The following is an 18,268-nucleotide window of genomic DNA, read 5'->3' as shown; positions in this document are numbered from 1 at the left end:
TCACTGGGATACAGTTCCTGAAGGTGCTGACTCTGACTGGGATACAGTTCCTGAAGGTGCTGACTCTCACTGGGATACAGTTCCTGAAGGTGCTGACTCTCACTGGGATACAGTTCCTGAAGGTGCTGACTCTCACTGGGATACAGTTCCTGAAGGTGCTGACTCTCACTGGGATACAGTTCCTGAAGGTGCTGACTCTCACTGGGATACAGTTCCTGAAGGTGCTGACTCTCACTGGGATACAGTTCCTGAAGGTGCTGACTCTCACTGGGATACAGTTCCTGAAGGTGCTGACTCTCACTGGGATACAGTTCCTGAAGGTGCTGACTCTCACTGGGATACAGTTCCTGAAGGTGCTGACTCTGACTGGGATACAGTTCCTGAAGGTGCTGACTCTCACTGGGATACAGTTCCTGAAGGTGCTGACTCTCACTGGGATACAGTTCCTGAAGGTGCTGACTCTCACTGGGATACAGTTCCTGAAGGTGCTGACTCTCACTGGGATACAGTTCCTGAAGGTGCTGACTCTCACTGGGATACAGTTCCTGAAGGTGCTGACTCTCACTGGGATACAGTTCCTGAAGGTGCTGCCTTTCCCAGGGTACAGTTCCACTAGTGGCAGTCACAAACATTCTGTTGGAGGGTCTCGCTATCATGTCTGAGCCTGTGTACAATCTCCAATACCTGCTGGATTGTGGTGAATTCCAGCCTCTTGGCTAGAATCCAAGGACCTGTAATTGTAAACTTCCAATGTAACATTGGAGTTTGTGGATCATTCCAATACAGCAGGAATCTGGGATGTAAATTGGGTATTTCGTTTTCACATTAATGTCTTTGCTTGCGTCAAATTGGGCGGCACGTTAGCACAGTGGTTAGCACTACTGCTTCACAGCTCCAGGGATGTGGGTTCGATTCCCGGCTCGGGTCACTGTCTGTGTGGAGTTTGCACATTCTCCTCGTGTCTGCGTGGGTTTCCTCCGGGTGCTCCGGTTTCCTCCCACAGTCCAAAGATGTGCGGGTTAGGTTGATTGGCCATGATAAAATTGCCCCTTAGTGTCCAGGGATGGGTAGATTAGAGGGATTAGCGGGTAAATATGTAGGGATATGGGGGTAGGAGCTGGGTAGGATTGACTCGATGGACCGAATGGCCTCCTTGTGCACTGCTGGGTTTCTATGATTCTATGAAATTAATTCAATCTAAGCTCCACCCAGATACTGACATGCTCAAAGTGAAAATATAATCTGTTAAATTATTAAACTACAGCCTGTTAGCAACTCAACGCCTGATATACTGATGTTTGATGTCCATCTTCTCACACTGCTGTGACCTGTTTAACTATCCAATGTATCTGCAATGTTCTAACTTGTGGCCAACAGCTCTGGTCAATGGAACAGGATTAGATTCAACCCTGGACTTTGTTTGTCTGAACATCACTCTACACGCTCACCCTGGTCCCCTAATCCTTACCAACCTCACCAAACCACCCTGGTCCCATCACCTTTACCAACCTCACCAAACCACCCTGGTCCCCTAATCCTTACCAACCTCACCAAACCACCCTGGTCCCATCACCCTTACCAACCTCACCAAACCACCCTGGTCCCCTAATCCTTACCAACCTCACCAAACCACCCTGGTCCCCTAATCCTTACCAACCTCACCAAACCACCCTGGTCCCCTTATCCTTACCAACCTCACCAAACCACCCTGGTCCCCTAATCCTTACCAACCTCACCAAACCACCCTGGTCCCATCACCCTTACCAACCTCACCAAACCACCCTGGTCCCATCACCCTTACCAACCTCACCAAACCACCCTGGTCCCCTAATCCTTACCAACCTCACCAAACCACCCTGGTCCCCTAATCCTTACCAACCTCACCAAACCACCCTGGTCCCCTAATCCTTACCAACCTCACCAAACCACCCTGGTCCCCTAATCCTTACCAACCTCACCGAACCACCCTGGTCCCCTAATCCTTACCAACCTCACCAAACCACCCTGGTCCCCTAATCCTTACCAACCTCACCAAACCACCCTGGTCCCCTAATCCTTACCAACCTCACCAAACCACCCTGGTCCCCTAATCCTTACCAACCTCACCAAACCACCCTGGTCCCATCACCCTTACCAACCTCACCAAACCACCCTGGTCCCATCACCCTTACCAACCTCATCAAACCACCCTGGTCCCATCACCCTTACCAACCTCACCGAACCACCCTGGTCCCCTAATCCTTACCAACCTCACCAAACCACCCTGGTCCCATCACCCTTACCAACCTCACCAAACCACCCTAGTCCCATCACCCTTACCAACCTCACTAAACCACCCTGGTCCCCTAATCCTTACCAACCTCACCAAACCACCCTGGTCCCATCACCCTTACCAACCTCACCAAACCACCCTGGTCCCCTAATCCTTACCAACCTCACCAAACCACCCTGGTCCCCTAATCCTTACCAACCTCACCAAACCACCCTGGTCCCCTAATCCTTACCAACCTCACCAAACCACCCTGGTCCCCTTATCCTTACCAACCTCACCAAACCACCCTGGTCCCATCACCCTTACCAACCTCACCAAACCACCCTGGTCCCCTAATCCTTACCAACCTCACCAAACCACCCTGGTCCCCTAATCCTTACCAACCTCACCAAACCACCCTGGTCCCCTTATCCTTACCAACCTCACCAAACCACCCTGGTCCCCTAATCCTTACCAACCTCACCAAACCACCCTGGTCCCCTTATCCTTACCAACCTCACCAAACCACCCTGGTCCCATCACCCTTACCAACCTCACCAAACCACCCTGGTCCCCTCATCCTTACCAACCTCACCAAACCACCCTGGTCCCCTAATCCTTACCAACCTCACCAAACCACCCTGGTCCCATCACCCTTACCAACCTCACCAAACCGCCCTGGTCCCATCACCCTTACCAACCTCACCAAACCACCCTGGTCCCCTAATCCTTACCAACCTCACCAAACCACCCTGGTCCCCTAATCCTTACCAACCTCACCAAACCACCCTGGTCCCCTTATCCTTACCAACCTCACCAAACCACCCTGGTCCCCTAATCCTTACCAACCTCACCAAATCACCCTGGTCCCCTTATCCTTACCAACCTCACCAAACCACCCTGGTCCCCTAATCCTTACCAACCTCACCAAACCACCCTGGTCCCATCACCCTTACCAACCTCACCAAACCACCCTGGTCCCCTAATCCTTACCAACCTCACCAAACCACCCTGGTCCCCTAATCCTTACCAACCTCACCAAACCACCCTGGTCCCCTAATCCTTACCAACCTCACCAAACCACCCTGGTCCCCTAATCCTTACCAACCTCACCAAACCACCCTGGTCCCCTAATCCTTACCAACCTCACCAAACCACCCTGGTCCCCTAATCCTTACCAACCTCACCAAACCACCCTGGTCCCCTAATCCTTACCAACCTCACCAAACCACCCTGGTCCCCTAATCCTTACCAACCTCACCAAACCACCCTGGTCCCCTTATCCTTACCAACCTCACCAAACCACCCTGGTCCCCTAATCCTTACCAACCTCACGAAATCACCCTTACCAACCTCACCAAACCACCCTGGCCCCATCACCCTTACTAACTTCTCCCTTCACCAGTCCCAAAATCCTTTTGGTGAGAAGTTTATTCATTTATTAGTCACAAAGGGAGACGATGGCTGAGTGATATGATTGCTAGACTATTAATTCAGAAACACCACGAACGTCCTGGGGACCTGGGTTCGAATTTCGCCACGGCAGGTGGTGGAACTTGTTTCCAATAAAATTATCTGGAATTAAGAATCTACCGATGACCGTGAAACCATTGTCGATTGTCGGAAAAACCCATCTGGCTCACTGATGAACTTTAGTGAACGAAACCTGCCGTCCTTGCCTGGCCTAGCTTACATACGGCTCCAGAGACACAGCAATGTGGTTAACTCTTAACTACCCTTGGGCAATGCGGGATGGGCAATAAATGCTGGCCAGCCAGTGACACCAATGTCCCGTGAATGAATAAAAAAGTAGGCTTACCTTAACACTGTGAAAGTGCCTGATTTCATTAACCTTATCTGAAGAGCTGTGTTTGACATCACTCTTGTATAGTTATCGGAATGTCCCGGGCACAACTCTTGTCCGGTGACCGGAGGTTCACAGACACAATGGAGCCATGAAGGGACTCATGTCCTGACTCGGCATTGCTGCTGATGTGTAGAGTTTGTGTCCTCCCCAGTGTTCAGGAGTCTACTCCCGCACTCCCCCCACCCCTCACTCCCCCCAGCCCAGAACTCAAGGCCATCAAGCCAATGCGCTGTGGGTTTGACCAGCTGTCAGGAAGGGTAATGCCACGTAGGCGTTGCCCACTCTCACCCATATTGCCAATAAACCTGCTGCCTACCTGGGCATGAAGGTTATTCGGGATTCCCTACTTCCCCCTTCTCCTGTGGTCGACTCCTCAAGTGAGCTAAAGTTCAACAACCTGCTCAGAGCTGGGGAAGCGGAAACACAGCATTAGAGGTGCCACCTTTTGCCATTGGCCTAATAAATAAGGGCCTCTTAATAGGCGAGTCTGAAACAAAAGCAGGGATGAACTTCTGAGGCTGTATAAGACCCTGGTTTGACCCCATTTCGAATATTGTGAGCAATTATCTAAGGAATGATGTGCAGGCCCTGGAGAGGGTCCGGAAGGGGTTCACAAGAATGATCACAGGAATGAAAGGCTTGACGTCTCAGGAGTTTGAAGAGCCTGGGTTTGTACTCGATGGAGTTTAGAAGGATGAGAAGGGGGATCTCATTGAAAGTTAGAGAATACTGAATGTCCTGTGTAGAGTGGATGTGGGAAGGTTTCTCATTAGTGGGAGAGACTCGAATCCGAAGGCACTGCCTCAGAATAAAGGGACGACCTTTTAGAACAGAGATGAGGAGGAATTTCTTGAGTCAGAGGGTGGTGAATCAATGGAATTCATTGCCACAGAGGGCTGTGGAGGTCGGGTCACCGAGTGTCTTTAAGACAGAGATAGGTAAGTTCTTAATTGGTAAAGGGATCAAAGGTTACGAGGAAAAAGTGGGAGAATAAGATTGAGAAACTTATCAACCAAGATAGAATGGCAGACTTGATGGGCCGAATGGCCTAATTCTGCTCCTATCTCTTATGGTCTTATGAAAGCATCCAATTGGCACTTGCCACAGCTGTGTCCCAGCTGTTTCCCAATAGGTTCCATCAAATTCCAGCTGGAAATGAAAGGAAACTGGAGAGCATTTTAACACCCAGTAGATTAGATTGTAAATGTAAGAACTGGGCTGGAATTTAAACGCACACTGGGTTTCGAATACACGCATTGGGATTTGAATACACACATTGGGATTTGAATACACACACTGGGATTTGAATACACACACTGGGATTTGAATACACACATTGGGATTTGAATACACACACTGGGATTTGAATACACACACTGGGATTTGAATACACACATTGGGATTTGAATACACACAGTGGGATTTGAATACACACAGTGGGATTTGAATACACACAGTGGGATTTGAATACACGCACTGGGATTTGAGTACACGCACTGGGATTTGAATACACGCACTGGGATTTGAATACACGCACTGGGATTTGAATACACACAGTGGGATTTGAATACACACAGTGGGATTTGAGTACACGCACTGGGATTTGAGTACACGCACTGGGATTTGAATACACGCACTGGGATTTGAATACACGCACTGGGATTTGAATACACACAGTGGGATTTGAATACACACACTGGGATTTGAATACACACACTGGGATTGGAACACACACACTGGGATTGGAACACACACAGTGGGATTTGAACACACACACTGGGATTTGAATACACACACTGGGATTTGAATACACACACTGGGATTGGAACACATACAGTGGGATTTGAACACACACACTGGGATTTGAATACACACACTGGGATTTGAATACACACACTGGGATTTGAATACACACACTGGGATTTGAACACACACAGTGGGATTTGAACACACGCACTGGGATTTGAACACACACAGTGGGATTTGAACACACACAGTGGGATTTGAACACACACAGTGGGATTTGAATACACACAGTGGGATTTGAATACACAGAGTGGGCTGATTTTGAATAGATACAGTGGGATTTGAACACATGCGCTGGGCTTTGAATATGCGCACTAGGTGGGGATTCAGTTTCACTGCGTGGTTGTAACTGGAACATTGATAACGTGCCTTTGATTAAGACGAGATTGCTCTCCCAGTGGGTTCTGTGACACTGCAAACTTTCAGTTCCTTTGTCACTTTTCCTTTCTCTGAATTATTCTTTGGAGGAATTTGGACTATTTTGTTGGATAACCTCTTTCATGCAAATAATCTACATGACACTGATGGGAGTCTCTGTCCAATCTTCACTAGATTGTCTCTAGTCCCTTTACAACAATCGCAATCACAAACCCCTCCTCATCACCTCCGCAGTTTATCACCATGACCTCACCAGCTCTCGGTCTTTGATGCCTGGTCGATCATGGATTATCCTCATTTTGTCTTGCTTTTCTTTAACTTCACAGTGTGTTAACGGGTTTAAAGCAGATTAAACCTTGTCCTATGTGGATGTTTGAACACTAAGAGAGAGCTGTTTCGTAAGAGGAAACAGAAAATGGTTTAGCTAGTGTTGAAGGAGGATAGGATTGTTAATGCTTAGCTTGTAACACAGCAAATACTTTGGCAAAGTTTTCTGTGGGCACGGACAGGCTGGACAGGGAGCGAGCTGTTCCCCTTAGCTGGAGGGTCAGTTACGAGGGGACACGAGTTAAAAGTGAGGGGTGGGGGATTTGAGGAAGAGTATTTTTACTCAGAGGATAGTGCCTCTGGAATGCGCTGCCTGGGAGAATGGTGGAGGCAGGATGCCTCATATCATTGTAGAACCCTACAGTGCAGAAAGAGGCCCTTCAGCCCATCGAGTCTGCACCGAACACAATCCCACCCAGGCCCTACCCCCATATCCCTACATATTATACCCACTAATCCCTCTAACCTACACATCCCTGGACACTAAGGGGCAATTTCTTAGCACGGCCAATCAACCTAATCCGCACATCTTTGGACTGTGGGAGGAAACCGGAGTACCCGGAGTAAACTCACGCAGACACGAGGAGAATGTGCAAACTCCACACAGGTAGTGACCCGAGCCAGGAATCGAACCCAGGACCCTGGAGCTGTGAAGCAGCAGTGCTAACCCACTGTGCCACCCTTTAAAAAATTACCTGAATGAGTACTTGGCGTGTCATAATATTCAAGGCTATGGGCCAAGTGCTGGCAAGTGGGGGTTAGATGGGCAGGTCAGGGCTTTTCATACAGTGGTGTTGACTCGATGGGCTGAAGGGCCTGTTCTGCAGTGTAGGATCCTGTGATTCTTCCTGCAGCAGTGCTGGGCAATAGGGTGGCACCAGCCAATGTTTGACTCACTCAGAAATATTTCGAATAGTTTCACAGGCCATTGGCTGACGTCAACACTTCTGAAAACCCACAGATTGTAAACCAACTTTTGAAAGTCTGAGTAGCTTTGGCACTTGTGGTTTTGGGCAGAAACCCAACATTCATCCACTTTCCAGAGCAGCCGACCAAATCGAGGTACATTTTCCCTTCCACTTTAAAGAAACGTATTAATTCCCAATTTTCACCACAGAATGGAGGGAATGTTGGGTGGATCATTTCTTATTCTGAGACACACTTTTCCGCCACTGTTCGGTATCTCTGCACGTCTTTGGATCCCAAAACGAGCTTTGTGCAGTTTGATTATTACGAACTATCCCTGCCTGATCTCGATAGAGAGTGCTCTAACAATCTCTCTCTAGATCTTGGCAGAATAATGACACAAACACCACAGCAAACCTTGACCCACATTTCCGTGTCTGAAATACTCCTGCAATTTTTCATCATCGCACTCCTGAGGCCTGCCCTTCCTGACAAAATGAAACATTCCCGAATTTCTCTGGCAGACTCTGGCATTCCATCTGTGCGTACTGTTATGGTTCGGGTTAGGAAATTCAAATTGTTTTCTGGAGCCGGCCGACAGCGTAAGTTTTGTACCTTGAACTTGGCTAGGTTAGGCATATGTTTCACTTCAGGTATGAGTCAAATGACCCACTAGGGAGCTTTTATCAAACAAAGTTTATTTAAGAATATAGTCAACATGTATAGTAAGAAAATTGTAAGTTCGTAAGATAGAGAGCAGAATTAGGCCATTCAGCCCGTCAAAGTCCGCTGCGCCATTCAATCGTGGCTGATATGTCCCTCATCCACATTTTCCTGCCTTCTCCTCATAACCCTTCAACCCATTATTAATTAAAAATATGTCTAACCCCTCCTTAAATTTACTCGATGTCTCAGGATCCACTGCACTTTGGGGTAGTGAATTCCACAGATTCACAACCCTTTGGGAGAATAGTTTCTCCTCACTGTTTAAATTTGCTACCCCTTATCTTGTCCTAGAATGCCCCACCAGTGCAAGCACCCACTCCACATCTACTTTATCAGTTATGATCTTATTGAATGGTGGGATAGACTCAAAGGGCTGAATGGCCTACATCTGCTTCAAAGCCCTGCGTGTCGTGTGGTGCTGGGCACTCACGAGGCCAATTCCACACTTGGAAAGCAGAGTCGATCAGACCTAAAGCAACAGGACCCCGGGTGATCCTAAAAGAGTCGTTAGATCCCTCATTAACATATGCAAAGCACTTTATATGGCTGGCCGTTATAAAAAGCTGGAGAATTGAGTTATGGGACTAGGAGCCAGTGTAGGCCAGCGGGCACAGGGGCAGCGGTGAACGGGACTTGCTAACTCAATGAGGTGCAACCTTTTTCCAATATTTCAGACTGATCTTCCCTCGGGGTTTGCCTCAGGACTTCACCTTTCTCACAACTCTGCTGCTGAAGAAGAAGAAACTGAAGGAGAACTGGTACCTGCTAAAAATCACTGACCAGCAGGGCCAGACTCAGGTAACGTAAAGATCGCACAGTTCAGCCGTGTCAGTCCTGTATCAACACTGAGGCAAAGGTACTGAGCTGGAATTCAATGTGGACAAGCTAGCTTTGGTACTAACTATTCACTAAACAGGCTGGGCTCAGGTTTGGGGCTACCCATTCTGAGGGTGAAAAGGCCCCCTGTGATTTTGGGATGCTTGGTCTTATTTCTCTTGGTTGCAGATGAGATGGTGGGGATAAAGCAGGAACTGGGACTGGAACAGTGCCATGGTGACTGGAAGCAAGGGGGGGTGACCACTGGGGCTGGGATTGGGAAGTAGTGGGCCTCAGACAGTGGCTCGGTCCCAGAGAATCTCCGAAAAATAACCTGACGGCTGCGAATAGGGGGTCTCTTTCCTTCGATCTCCTGTAGAAACAGTCACGTGACGCAGGCGCGGGATCTGACCAGAGCCAAATTAAAATGACCCCAATCTCCCCCAGCCCAGTCCAAAACCCCTCAGTGACCTGGCCAACATTCACCCCCCGCTGCCCAACACCCCAAAACAGATAGTCTGCTTGTTATCACGTTGCGGTACGTGGGCTCTGACTGTGTGCAAGTTGGCAGCCACATTTCCAACAACGGTCAAGTTATTTGGTTAGCTGGAAAACACTTGGGACAGGCTGAAATCATGAATGGTGCGACAGAGACGCAGTCGATTTCCTTGCCTGGAAGGTTTCAGTTGAAGGGGTTTTTGGGAAGGTGGGGAGATGGAACCTGGCAATTGAGTTCCCGTGTCTCAAAGATTAACATGTGCGGGTTAGGTGGATTGGCCAAGCTAAGTTGCCCCTTAGTGTCCCGGGATGCGTAGGTTAGAGGTTAAATACAGGGATAGGGCCTGGGTGGGATTGTTGTCGGTGCAGACTCGATGGGTCGAATGGCCTTTTTCTGCACTGTAGGATTTCTACGATTTTAACTGGAATTCCGCACTCAGCTCCAGCTAATCCGATCTCCCTATGATCCGCTTCTCCCAGTTTGCTTCCAATGTTCCGCTGAAGTGTTGGCAGAATCCTGCGGTGATTTTTATTCGCCAGATTAAAACCGCAGTGGGCCATGTTTATTCTTTCTTGTCTGAATCCCTTTCTCTCTTTCTTTTATTCAGTTTTCTATCCGCATCGATGGAAGAGACAAGACGGTGGAGTACAAGGCCAAAGGCCTTTTCCAGGACTATGTGCACTGGGTGTTCAGCAGCGAGGGGGTAGCTGCTCTCTTTGACCTGCGGTGGCACAAGCTGGTGATCAGCCTGCAGGCCAACGTGGCCTCCCTCTACATCGACTGCCAGCTGATGGAGATCAAATCGGTGGAGGAGAGGTCCGCCATTGACATCGGGGGCCAGACCGTCATGGGCAGGCTGGCCAAGGACAACAAACCGGCTGAGGTTTGTTGCCGTCATCTTACCACAATCCTCTGGGGTTCCCCTGGCAACACTGGGTTGGGGTGAGGGGGAGTAGTCATCTTGTGTGTGGGGGGGGGGGGGGGGGGGGTCACCCATACCAGGGTGTTAATTGGGCAAGGTGCCAGTTCTCTCAGTTGTGTGTGTGTGTGTTATTCTCTGATGGGAGGTGACTGGGCGGAACCAGGAAAACTACCTCACTTCCTGTAGGAAGCTGATCTACTTGGGCGAGCCAGGCAAGTGGGAGCCAATAAGGGCGACACCGTGGTTAGCACTGCTGCCTCACAGCGCCAGGGACCCCAGTTCGATCTTGGCCTCGGATCATTGTATATGTGGAGTCTCCCTGTATCTACATTTCCTCCGGGTGCTCTGCTTTCCGAAGATGGGTGGGTTGAGTTAATTGGCCATGCTAAATTGACCCGAACGTCAGGGGATTGGCAGGGATTAAGGGCCTGGGTGGAATTGTGGATAGTGCAGACCTGATGGGCCGAATGACCTCCTTCTGTCGGGATTCTGATTCTATGAAGAATGTAGAGACAGGTGAGGCCATTCAGCCCTCCAAACCTGTTTTGCTACTCAGTTAGATCATAATTGATGCGTACCTCAATCCCAGTCACCCACCTTCGTTCCATTATCATTAATTCCCTAACAACCTCAGTTTTGAAATGGTCAATTTACTCCCAGACTTGAGAATATTTTGGAGGAGTGGGTCCCAGGTTCCTTAGATTCCTGATATCACCCTGATCCGCCTGGCTCTAACCATGAGGGTCCTCTCCCACTGGAAATAATTTCCGTGGATCGAATCCTTTAATAATCCGAAACGCCACGATCAGATCACCTCTTAACCTTCTCCCCTCGTGCAGTCAACAAAGTTATACCAGAGAGCTGGCAGGGACTCATTTGAAAAATGCCAACTCCATTGTACAGGTTATACCAATGAGGACTGGGGGCGCCTGTTGAGTGAGAGCCAGTCCTCATGATCTGAGTATATCTGGAACAATCTCAGAAGGAGGGAGAAGAAAGGCTTAAACCCCAGGAACCTGTGCTGGACCAATCTTAGCCCTAACTATCCAGGTTCAATGAGTTGGAAGGGTTCTCTGATTGTAGGAGTTTGCTCCTTTGCAGAAGGACTATTCCATGTAGACATGGTTTTACCAAGGAACCTCCAAATAGGTGAGACTTTTCCAACCGTTCATGCGAACAAAATACGTCCTATTTTAATCAGAATGAGAATCTATAATTGGCCTCAGTTCCTTTAACCAGGAAGCAGGGGACGAGGAGGTGACACGTTGACCAAGACTGGCAGAGGATTCTGATCGGTGATTTTGAGTCAGAGTTTACAGCACAGAACATGGCCATTTGGCCCACTGGGTCTGAGCTGGTTAAAGATAAACCGCCCAAATATTCTAATCCCATTCCCCAGCACTTGGCCCGTAGTCTTGTCTGCCTTGGCATCGCAGGTCTGCATCTAAACACTTCTTCATCGTGTCTCTGCCTCCACCACCTTTTTAGGCAGTGCCTTCCAGACTCCCACCAGCCTCTGGGTGAGAAAGGTTTTCTCCGCATCCCCTCCAAACTTCTGTTGCCCGCCACACAGTCTGTTTTACCCCTTATACAATGGACAAATAACTGCGAGTAGACGTCTTATTAGTACAACCAATATTTATTTAAACCCACACAATCAATAATCACCCACCCAACCAACCAACAATAGGTTATCTTACAGAAAATACTAAAGTTTGAGTCCAATACAAGACCTTGACTTAATTTTGTGTGACTGGCAAGTACCCAAGCAGATATTGGCCTTTATCTGTGCACTGATCTCGGTAGTCGTCTGCGTGGTCTGGTTCTTTGGTCTGGTCTGGCACCCTGGCTCTGATCTTCCTTCCTTTTCGGGTTTGGTGCCTCTCCTCGTGCTGGCAATGTTCACCATTGTAGCTCGTTCATGGGGCTCAGAGAGAGAGGGAGATTCCTGGTTGTGCTGCACCCTTTATACCCCGTTGGGTTTCACACCCCTTTTTGGCCATTGCCAATCAATCGATCAGGACTTGATCACCCTGATCGATAAGGGGCCTATCAGGTGCTGATACGCCGATCTCTGGGTGTGTCCCCATGTCTGTAGGCGTTGGAGGCACATAGGTCACATACCTCCCTCCTGTATAAGGATTCACGGTGCCTTTATGTCTGGTACACAACCCAGTGTGACTGTAAAGTCCCTTTCATCCTGGAGATGACCCATATCCTGTTTATTCACTCGTTCAGGTTGCAGTCTGTTTGTCTGTAAACTGCAGCCTGTCGGTTTAGTCTCTTGCCCAGTTGTCCCAGAGTGCTTTACAAATTGCCCTTTTAGCTGGCCCGTTTGGCTACACCTCATTTTGGTGATTTCTTTCCTGGTAGATCAGGTTACCAAACTCCGTCATCTTACTGGAACAATAAGAATGCGGACTTGTGTGATACAATCCTTCTGGTGTCCCTGCCAATCCCTCACCCTCACCAAACCCCACCATAACTTATACTAATGTACTTAATATTTACACCACTTTAAGGTGGGGACAGTATGATGGATTGTAAGATAGAAGGGGAGACCACCCCGTACAAATTCAGCCTTTGCCCTCAACCTCGTAGACTGACTGAACTAAGCCAGCTGGTGTTACTCACTCATATGGAAAGATGTTGTGGGAAAATTGCCACTTTGGAGTCAGACTAGAGAAATAACAATACAGTTTTATTTAACGAAGCTTTGTGGAGAAAAAGCACCAGCACCTCGCGGTACTGGATCTTCTCTCGATGAAACAACAGAAGCGGTTCATCTTTATACCCTTTACACAACAGACACGATTATCACATTGTTATAGTCAAATGGGTACAACATTTCTCATCTCATTATTATGGACAGGTGCAGCCATGAACATAAGAACATAAGAAATAGGAGCAGGAGTAGGCCATCTAGCCCTTCGAGCCTGCCCCGCCATTCAATAAGATCATGGCTGATCTGAAGTGGATCAGTTCCACATTCCCGCCCTCTCCCCATAACCCTTAATCCCCTTGTCTATCAGAAACCTATCTACCCGTGACTTAAATATATTCAGCGAGGTAGCCTCCACCACTTCAATGGGCAGAGAATTCCAGAGATTCACCACCCTTTGAGTGAAGAAGTTCCTCCTCAACTCCGTTCTAAACCGCCCCCCCCCCCCCCCCCTTATCTTGAGGCTGTGCCCTCTAGTTCTGCTATCCTTTCTAAGCGGGAAGAATCTGTCTACCTCTACCCTATCCATCCCTTTCAATATTGTTTCAATATTGTTCCATAAATGGGTACATTTCCTCTTTATCAATGACTTAATTTTGTTCTATTCTTGTAGTAAGTGGTTCCTTCGTGTTTAAGCATTCCTGTTCTTAATCTCCCTATCATTATCCCAGGACTATCTTTATCTCTTTTAAGGTGCCTGCCTTCCTGAAGCATAACATAAGAGCATAAGAACATAAGAAATAGGAGCAGGAGTAGGCCATCTAGCCCCGCCATTCAATAAGATCATGGCTGATCTGTCGTATCTCAGTTCCACATTCCCGCCCTCTCCCCATAACCCTTAATCCCCTCGCTTATCAAAACCCATCAACCCGCGTCTTAAAAATATTTAGCGAGGCAGCCTCCACCACTTCAACGTGCAGAGAATTCCAGAGATTCACCACCCTTTGAGTGAAGAAGTTCCTCCTCAACTCTGTTCTAAACCGCCCCCCCTTTATCTTGAGGCTGTGCCCCCTAGTCCTACTGTCCTTTCTGAGCAGGAAGAGTCTCTCCACCTCTATCCTATCCATCCCATTCATCATCTTATACGTCTCAATGAGATCTCCCCTCATTCTTCTCAACTCTAACGAGTACAAGCCCAGTTTATTCAGCCTCTCCGCATAGTTCAACCCCCTCAACTCCGGTATCAGCCTAGTAAACCTCCTCTGCACTCCCTCCAAGGCCAAAATATCCTTGCGTAAGTGCGGTGACCAAAACTGCACACAGTACTCAAGCTGCGGCCTCACCAGTGCCCTATACAGCTGCAGCAAGACCTCTCTACTTTTATAAGAACATAAGAAATAGGAGCAGGAGTAGGCCATCTAGCCCTTCGAGCCTGCCCCGCCATTCAATAAGATCATGGCTGATCTGTCGCTGCTCAGTTCCACTTTCCCGCTTTCTCCCCATATATTCAATCCCCCTCGCTATGAAGGCCAGCATCCCATTAGCCTTCCTGACCACCTGCTGCACCTGCAGGCTGGGTTTTTGCGACTCATGCACAAGGACCCCGAGGTCCCTCTGCACCGTCGCCTGCTGCAGTTTTTCTCCATGTAAGTAATAATCCTTCCTACCATTATTCCTACCAAAGTGGACCACCTCGCACTTGCCAACATTAAATCCCATTTGCCAGTTCCTGGCCCATTCGCCCAGCCTATCTAGATCCTTCTGCAGACTCTCCACACCCTCCCCGCAATTTGCCGTTCCACCAATCTTGGTGTCATCAGCAAATTTTGACACCCTACACTCGGTTCCCTCCTCCAGATCATCTATATAAATGGTAAATAGCTGGCGTCTGTTCCCTGTTTTATTAACTGTCTGTCCTGGGGTTTAAATTTTAAATAGTTATCTGTGTTTGAAAGTTGGTGTCTATGCTGGAAGTCAGTGCAGGGTTAATGCCTTTTAACCCCTTATGTGCCGGACAGCTATTTTTATGCCAGCTCCCCACCTTCATGGCTTTTTACCTCCTTCAAAGGCCTGAGCTCTCCTCTGCTAATGTTATTGTCCTTTCGACACAGGTTGACTTACAGCAGATGATCCTGTTCTGTGACTCTCTCATGGCGGAGAAGGTGACGTGCTGCGAGATGCCAGGGGTCAGGGTAAGTAAATCCCGCCTGCAACCCGTCGCTGCTCCGAGCTCCTCGTGGCAGCTCCTGGAACCCAGAAATCACCCCCTGTTAAAACTTCCGATGGTCGGAGATGGTCGTCAGCTGCTCCTGGGTGTGAGATTTGTGGTCGAGAGAAAGTGATTGGCCAATCACCGACGTGCAAATCACTCAGTCTGTCATTCGCTGTCCACCAATGGGAGCTCATGTTGGGAGCAGGTTGTACTGATTACTTTAAGAAGGTGGATTTCTGAAAAGAGAGACCTTGTCGAAGCTTTTCACCTCACCAGGACAAACACAAGAATACCAAATTTCAAACACTCACAACAATTTATACTGCAGGAGGAAAGGACACTGATTGGTTGGCAAGTTGATTCTGATTGGCTGGGATATTGACATGGAGGAAGCACATGGGAACTTTAGCAATGCCTCGGCCAATCAGGATTGCCTGGCGAACCAATCAGCAGCCTTTTTTCCTGTAGTACAAATTGTTGGTAATGGTTTGAAATTTGGTATTTTTGCATTTGTCCTGATGAGTGACAAGACGATAGATTTCAGCAACATGTCTCTCTTTCCAACAATATTCAAAATACATTACTTTCAGAATGTAATGTTTAGGGTTCACAGAATATGAGTAACTGGGTTCACATTGGGGTTAGTGCAGCATAGATTTTGGAGAAAGAGCTGCCTTTACATGCGTTGCTTTCAAATCTTTCCAACTTCCGAGTTTTCCACCCCATGTGTGTCTGCATCTGTTGTGCAATGATTGATAGAGATTGATAGAACATAGAACACTACAGCACAAACAGGCCCTTCGGCCCACAAGTTGCGCCGATCATATCCATACCTATCAGGACATAGAACTATCTGTAACTCCCAATCCCATTAAATCCCATGTACTCATCCAGAAGTCTTTTAAAAGACCTCAGCGAGTTCGCCTCTACCACCACCGACGGCAGCCGATTCCACTCACTCACCACCCTCTGAGTGAAAAACTTACCCCTAACATCTCCTCTGTACCTGCTCCCCAGCACCTTAAACCTGTGTCCTCTCGTAGCGACCATTTCAGCCCTGGGAAATAGCCTCCGAGAATCCACCCTATCTATTCCTCTCAACATTTTGTAAACCTCTATCAGGTCACCTCTCAACCTTCGTCTCTCCAGGGAGAAGAGTCCCAGCTCCCTCAACCTATCCTCATAAGGCATGCCTCCCAATCCAGGCAACATCCTTGTAAATCTCCTCTGCACCCTTTCTATGGCTTCCACATCCTTCCTGTAGTGAGGCGACCAGAACTGCGCACAGTACTCCAAGTGGGGTCTGACAAGGGTCTTATAAAGTTGCAGCATTACCTCCCGACTCCTAAACTCAATCCCTCGATTGATGAAGGCCAGTACACCATACACCTTCTTGACCACATCCCCCACCTGCGAGGCTGATTTGAGAGTCCTATGGACCCGGACCCCAAGATCCTTCTGCTCTTCAACACTGCTGAGACTCCTACCCTTGATATTGTACTCCTTCACCCCATTGGTCCTGCCAAAATGGACCACCACACATTGCTCTGGTTCGTCAACAACTCCATCGCTGAATCAGGCACTGAACCAGGATCACAGAAGGTGCGCTTTGATGTGTGTGTGTATATGTGTGCGTGCGTGTGTGTGTTGTGTGCGTGTGTGTGCGCACGCACGCATGTGTGTGTGTGTGTGTGTGTGTGCGCCTGCGTGTGTGTGCGCCTGTGTGTGTGTGTGTGTGTGTGTGTGTGTGTGCGCCTGTGTGTGTGTGTGTGCGCGTGCCTAAGTGTCTGTGTGTAAGCAAACATAGCGAGATATATTCCACACTGTAAGTGGGTGCTGCATTAACTGAAGCAGGACCCCTGCAAAAAATAACCCCATCTTTTGCTGGAATATCTAAAAACTCTCTTTCTAACTGTGGAAGTCAACCAGCCAGCAATAGGATGACGGCTGCGAAAAAGCACTGAAATCTCTGTATCAAACCACAGAACTCCTGAACTGAAGAGTCAACTACACTGGAATCAATTAGTAACAGCCATAATGACTGTTAGCTACTTCCACACAAGTCAAGGACTGTTCCGTTATAACTTTTCATACATATTTAATTTATGTGAGATTCAATTCTTTTAATCCATGTGAATGTATACACCTGTTTTTCAAATTTTCTTCTTTTTTGGTAATTAATAAACTTACTCTATCGTAACACAAGAGAACCTGGTTAAATTTCACCATAGTTATTGAGTTTGGAAAAGGAAAAGTAACATAAGAACGTAAGAAATAGGAGCAGGAGTAGGCCATCTAGCCCTTCGAGCCTGCCCCGCCATTCAATAAGATCATGGCTGATCTGAAGTGGATCAGTTCCACTTACCCGCCCTCTCCCCATAACCCTTAATCCCCTTTATAGATCAGAAATCTATCTACCCGTGACTTAAATATATTCAACGAGGTGGCCTCCACCACTTCAACGGGCAGAGAATTCCAGAGATTCACCACCCTTTGAGTGAAGAAGTTCCTCCTCAACTCTGTTTAAAGTTTGTTTCTCCCTGGAGAAAGTGGATTGAATAAAAAGATGGATCCAGTCACTCCTCCCCACCCGGGTTTGTAACAGTATGGGATTATTCCAGCCAGATAAATCGAGAGGATTTCTCCGGGATCGATAATCTTTGAGAACCCCCTTCCTGGGGCTTGTCATTGCAAATTGGGAAGCTCATTTGGGAAATTGGAACCAAACTGGGCGGGGGGGGGAGGTTCATTGTTCCAAAAGAGGGGGTAACATATTGGGGACTCGTGTCAAGAATCCGTTCCCACGGGGGTCCCACAGAAATGAACTGTTGTCGAAAAAGTGGATTGTTCCTTGAACACTATTTTAAGAAACTGCAAAAAGGTTTTCTCAAGATAA

At 48.1% G+C, this 18,268-nt stretch overlaps 1 protein-coding gene across 1 annotated transcript in view; it reads left to right on the top strand.

Moving 5' to 3' along the window:
- LOC145357701 (collagen alpha-1(XVI) chain-like) overlaps positions 1–18,268 on the top strand; it is a 124,716-nt gene that overhangs the window by 20,349 nt on the left and 86,099 nt on the right. The window contains exons 3-5 of the mRNA XM_080211127.1: positions 8,936–9,059; positions 10,184–10,459; positions 15,272–15,352. Of these exons, the coding sequence (XP_080067253.1) occupies positions 8,936–9,059; positions 10,184–10,459; positions 15,272–15,352 (481 nt within the window). The remainder of the gene's footprint in view (positions 1–8,935; positions 9,060–10,183; positions 10,460–15,271; positions 15,353–18,268) is intronic.

Source organism: Carcharhinus amblyrhynchos, chromosome 24 (genome assembly GCF_965287045.1).
Source record: "Carcharhinus amblyrhynchos chromosome 24, sCarAmb.v2.hapA, whole genome shotgun sequence".
NCBI lineage: Eukaryota > Metazoa > Chordata > Chondrichthyes > Carcharhiniformes > Carcharhinidae > Carcharhinus > Carcharhinus amblyrhynchos.
Note: the sequence above shows the minus strand (reverse complement) of the source record. Positions and strands in the feature narration are given on the sequence as shown.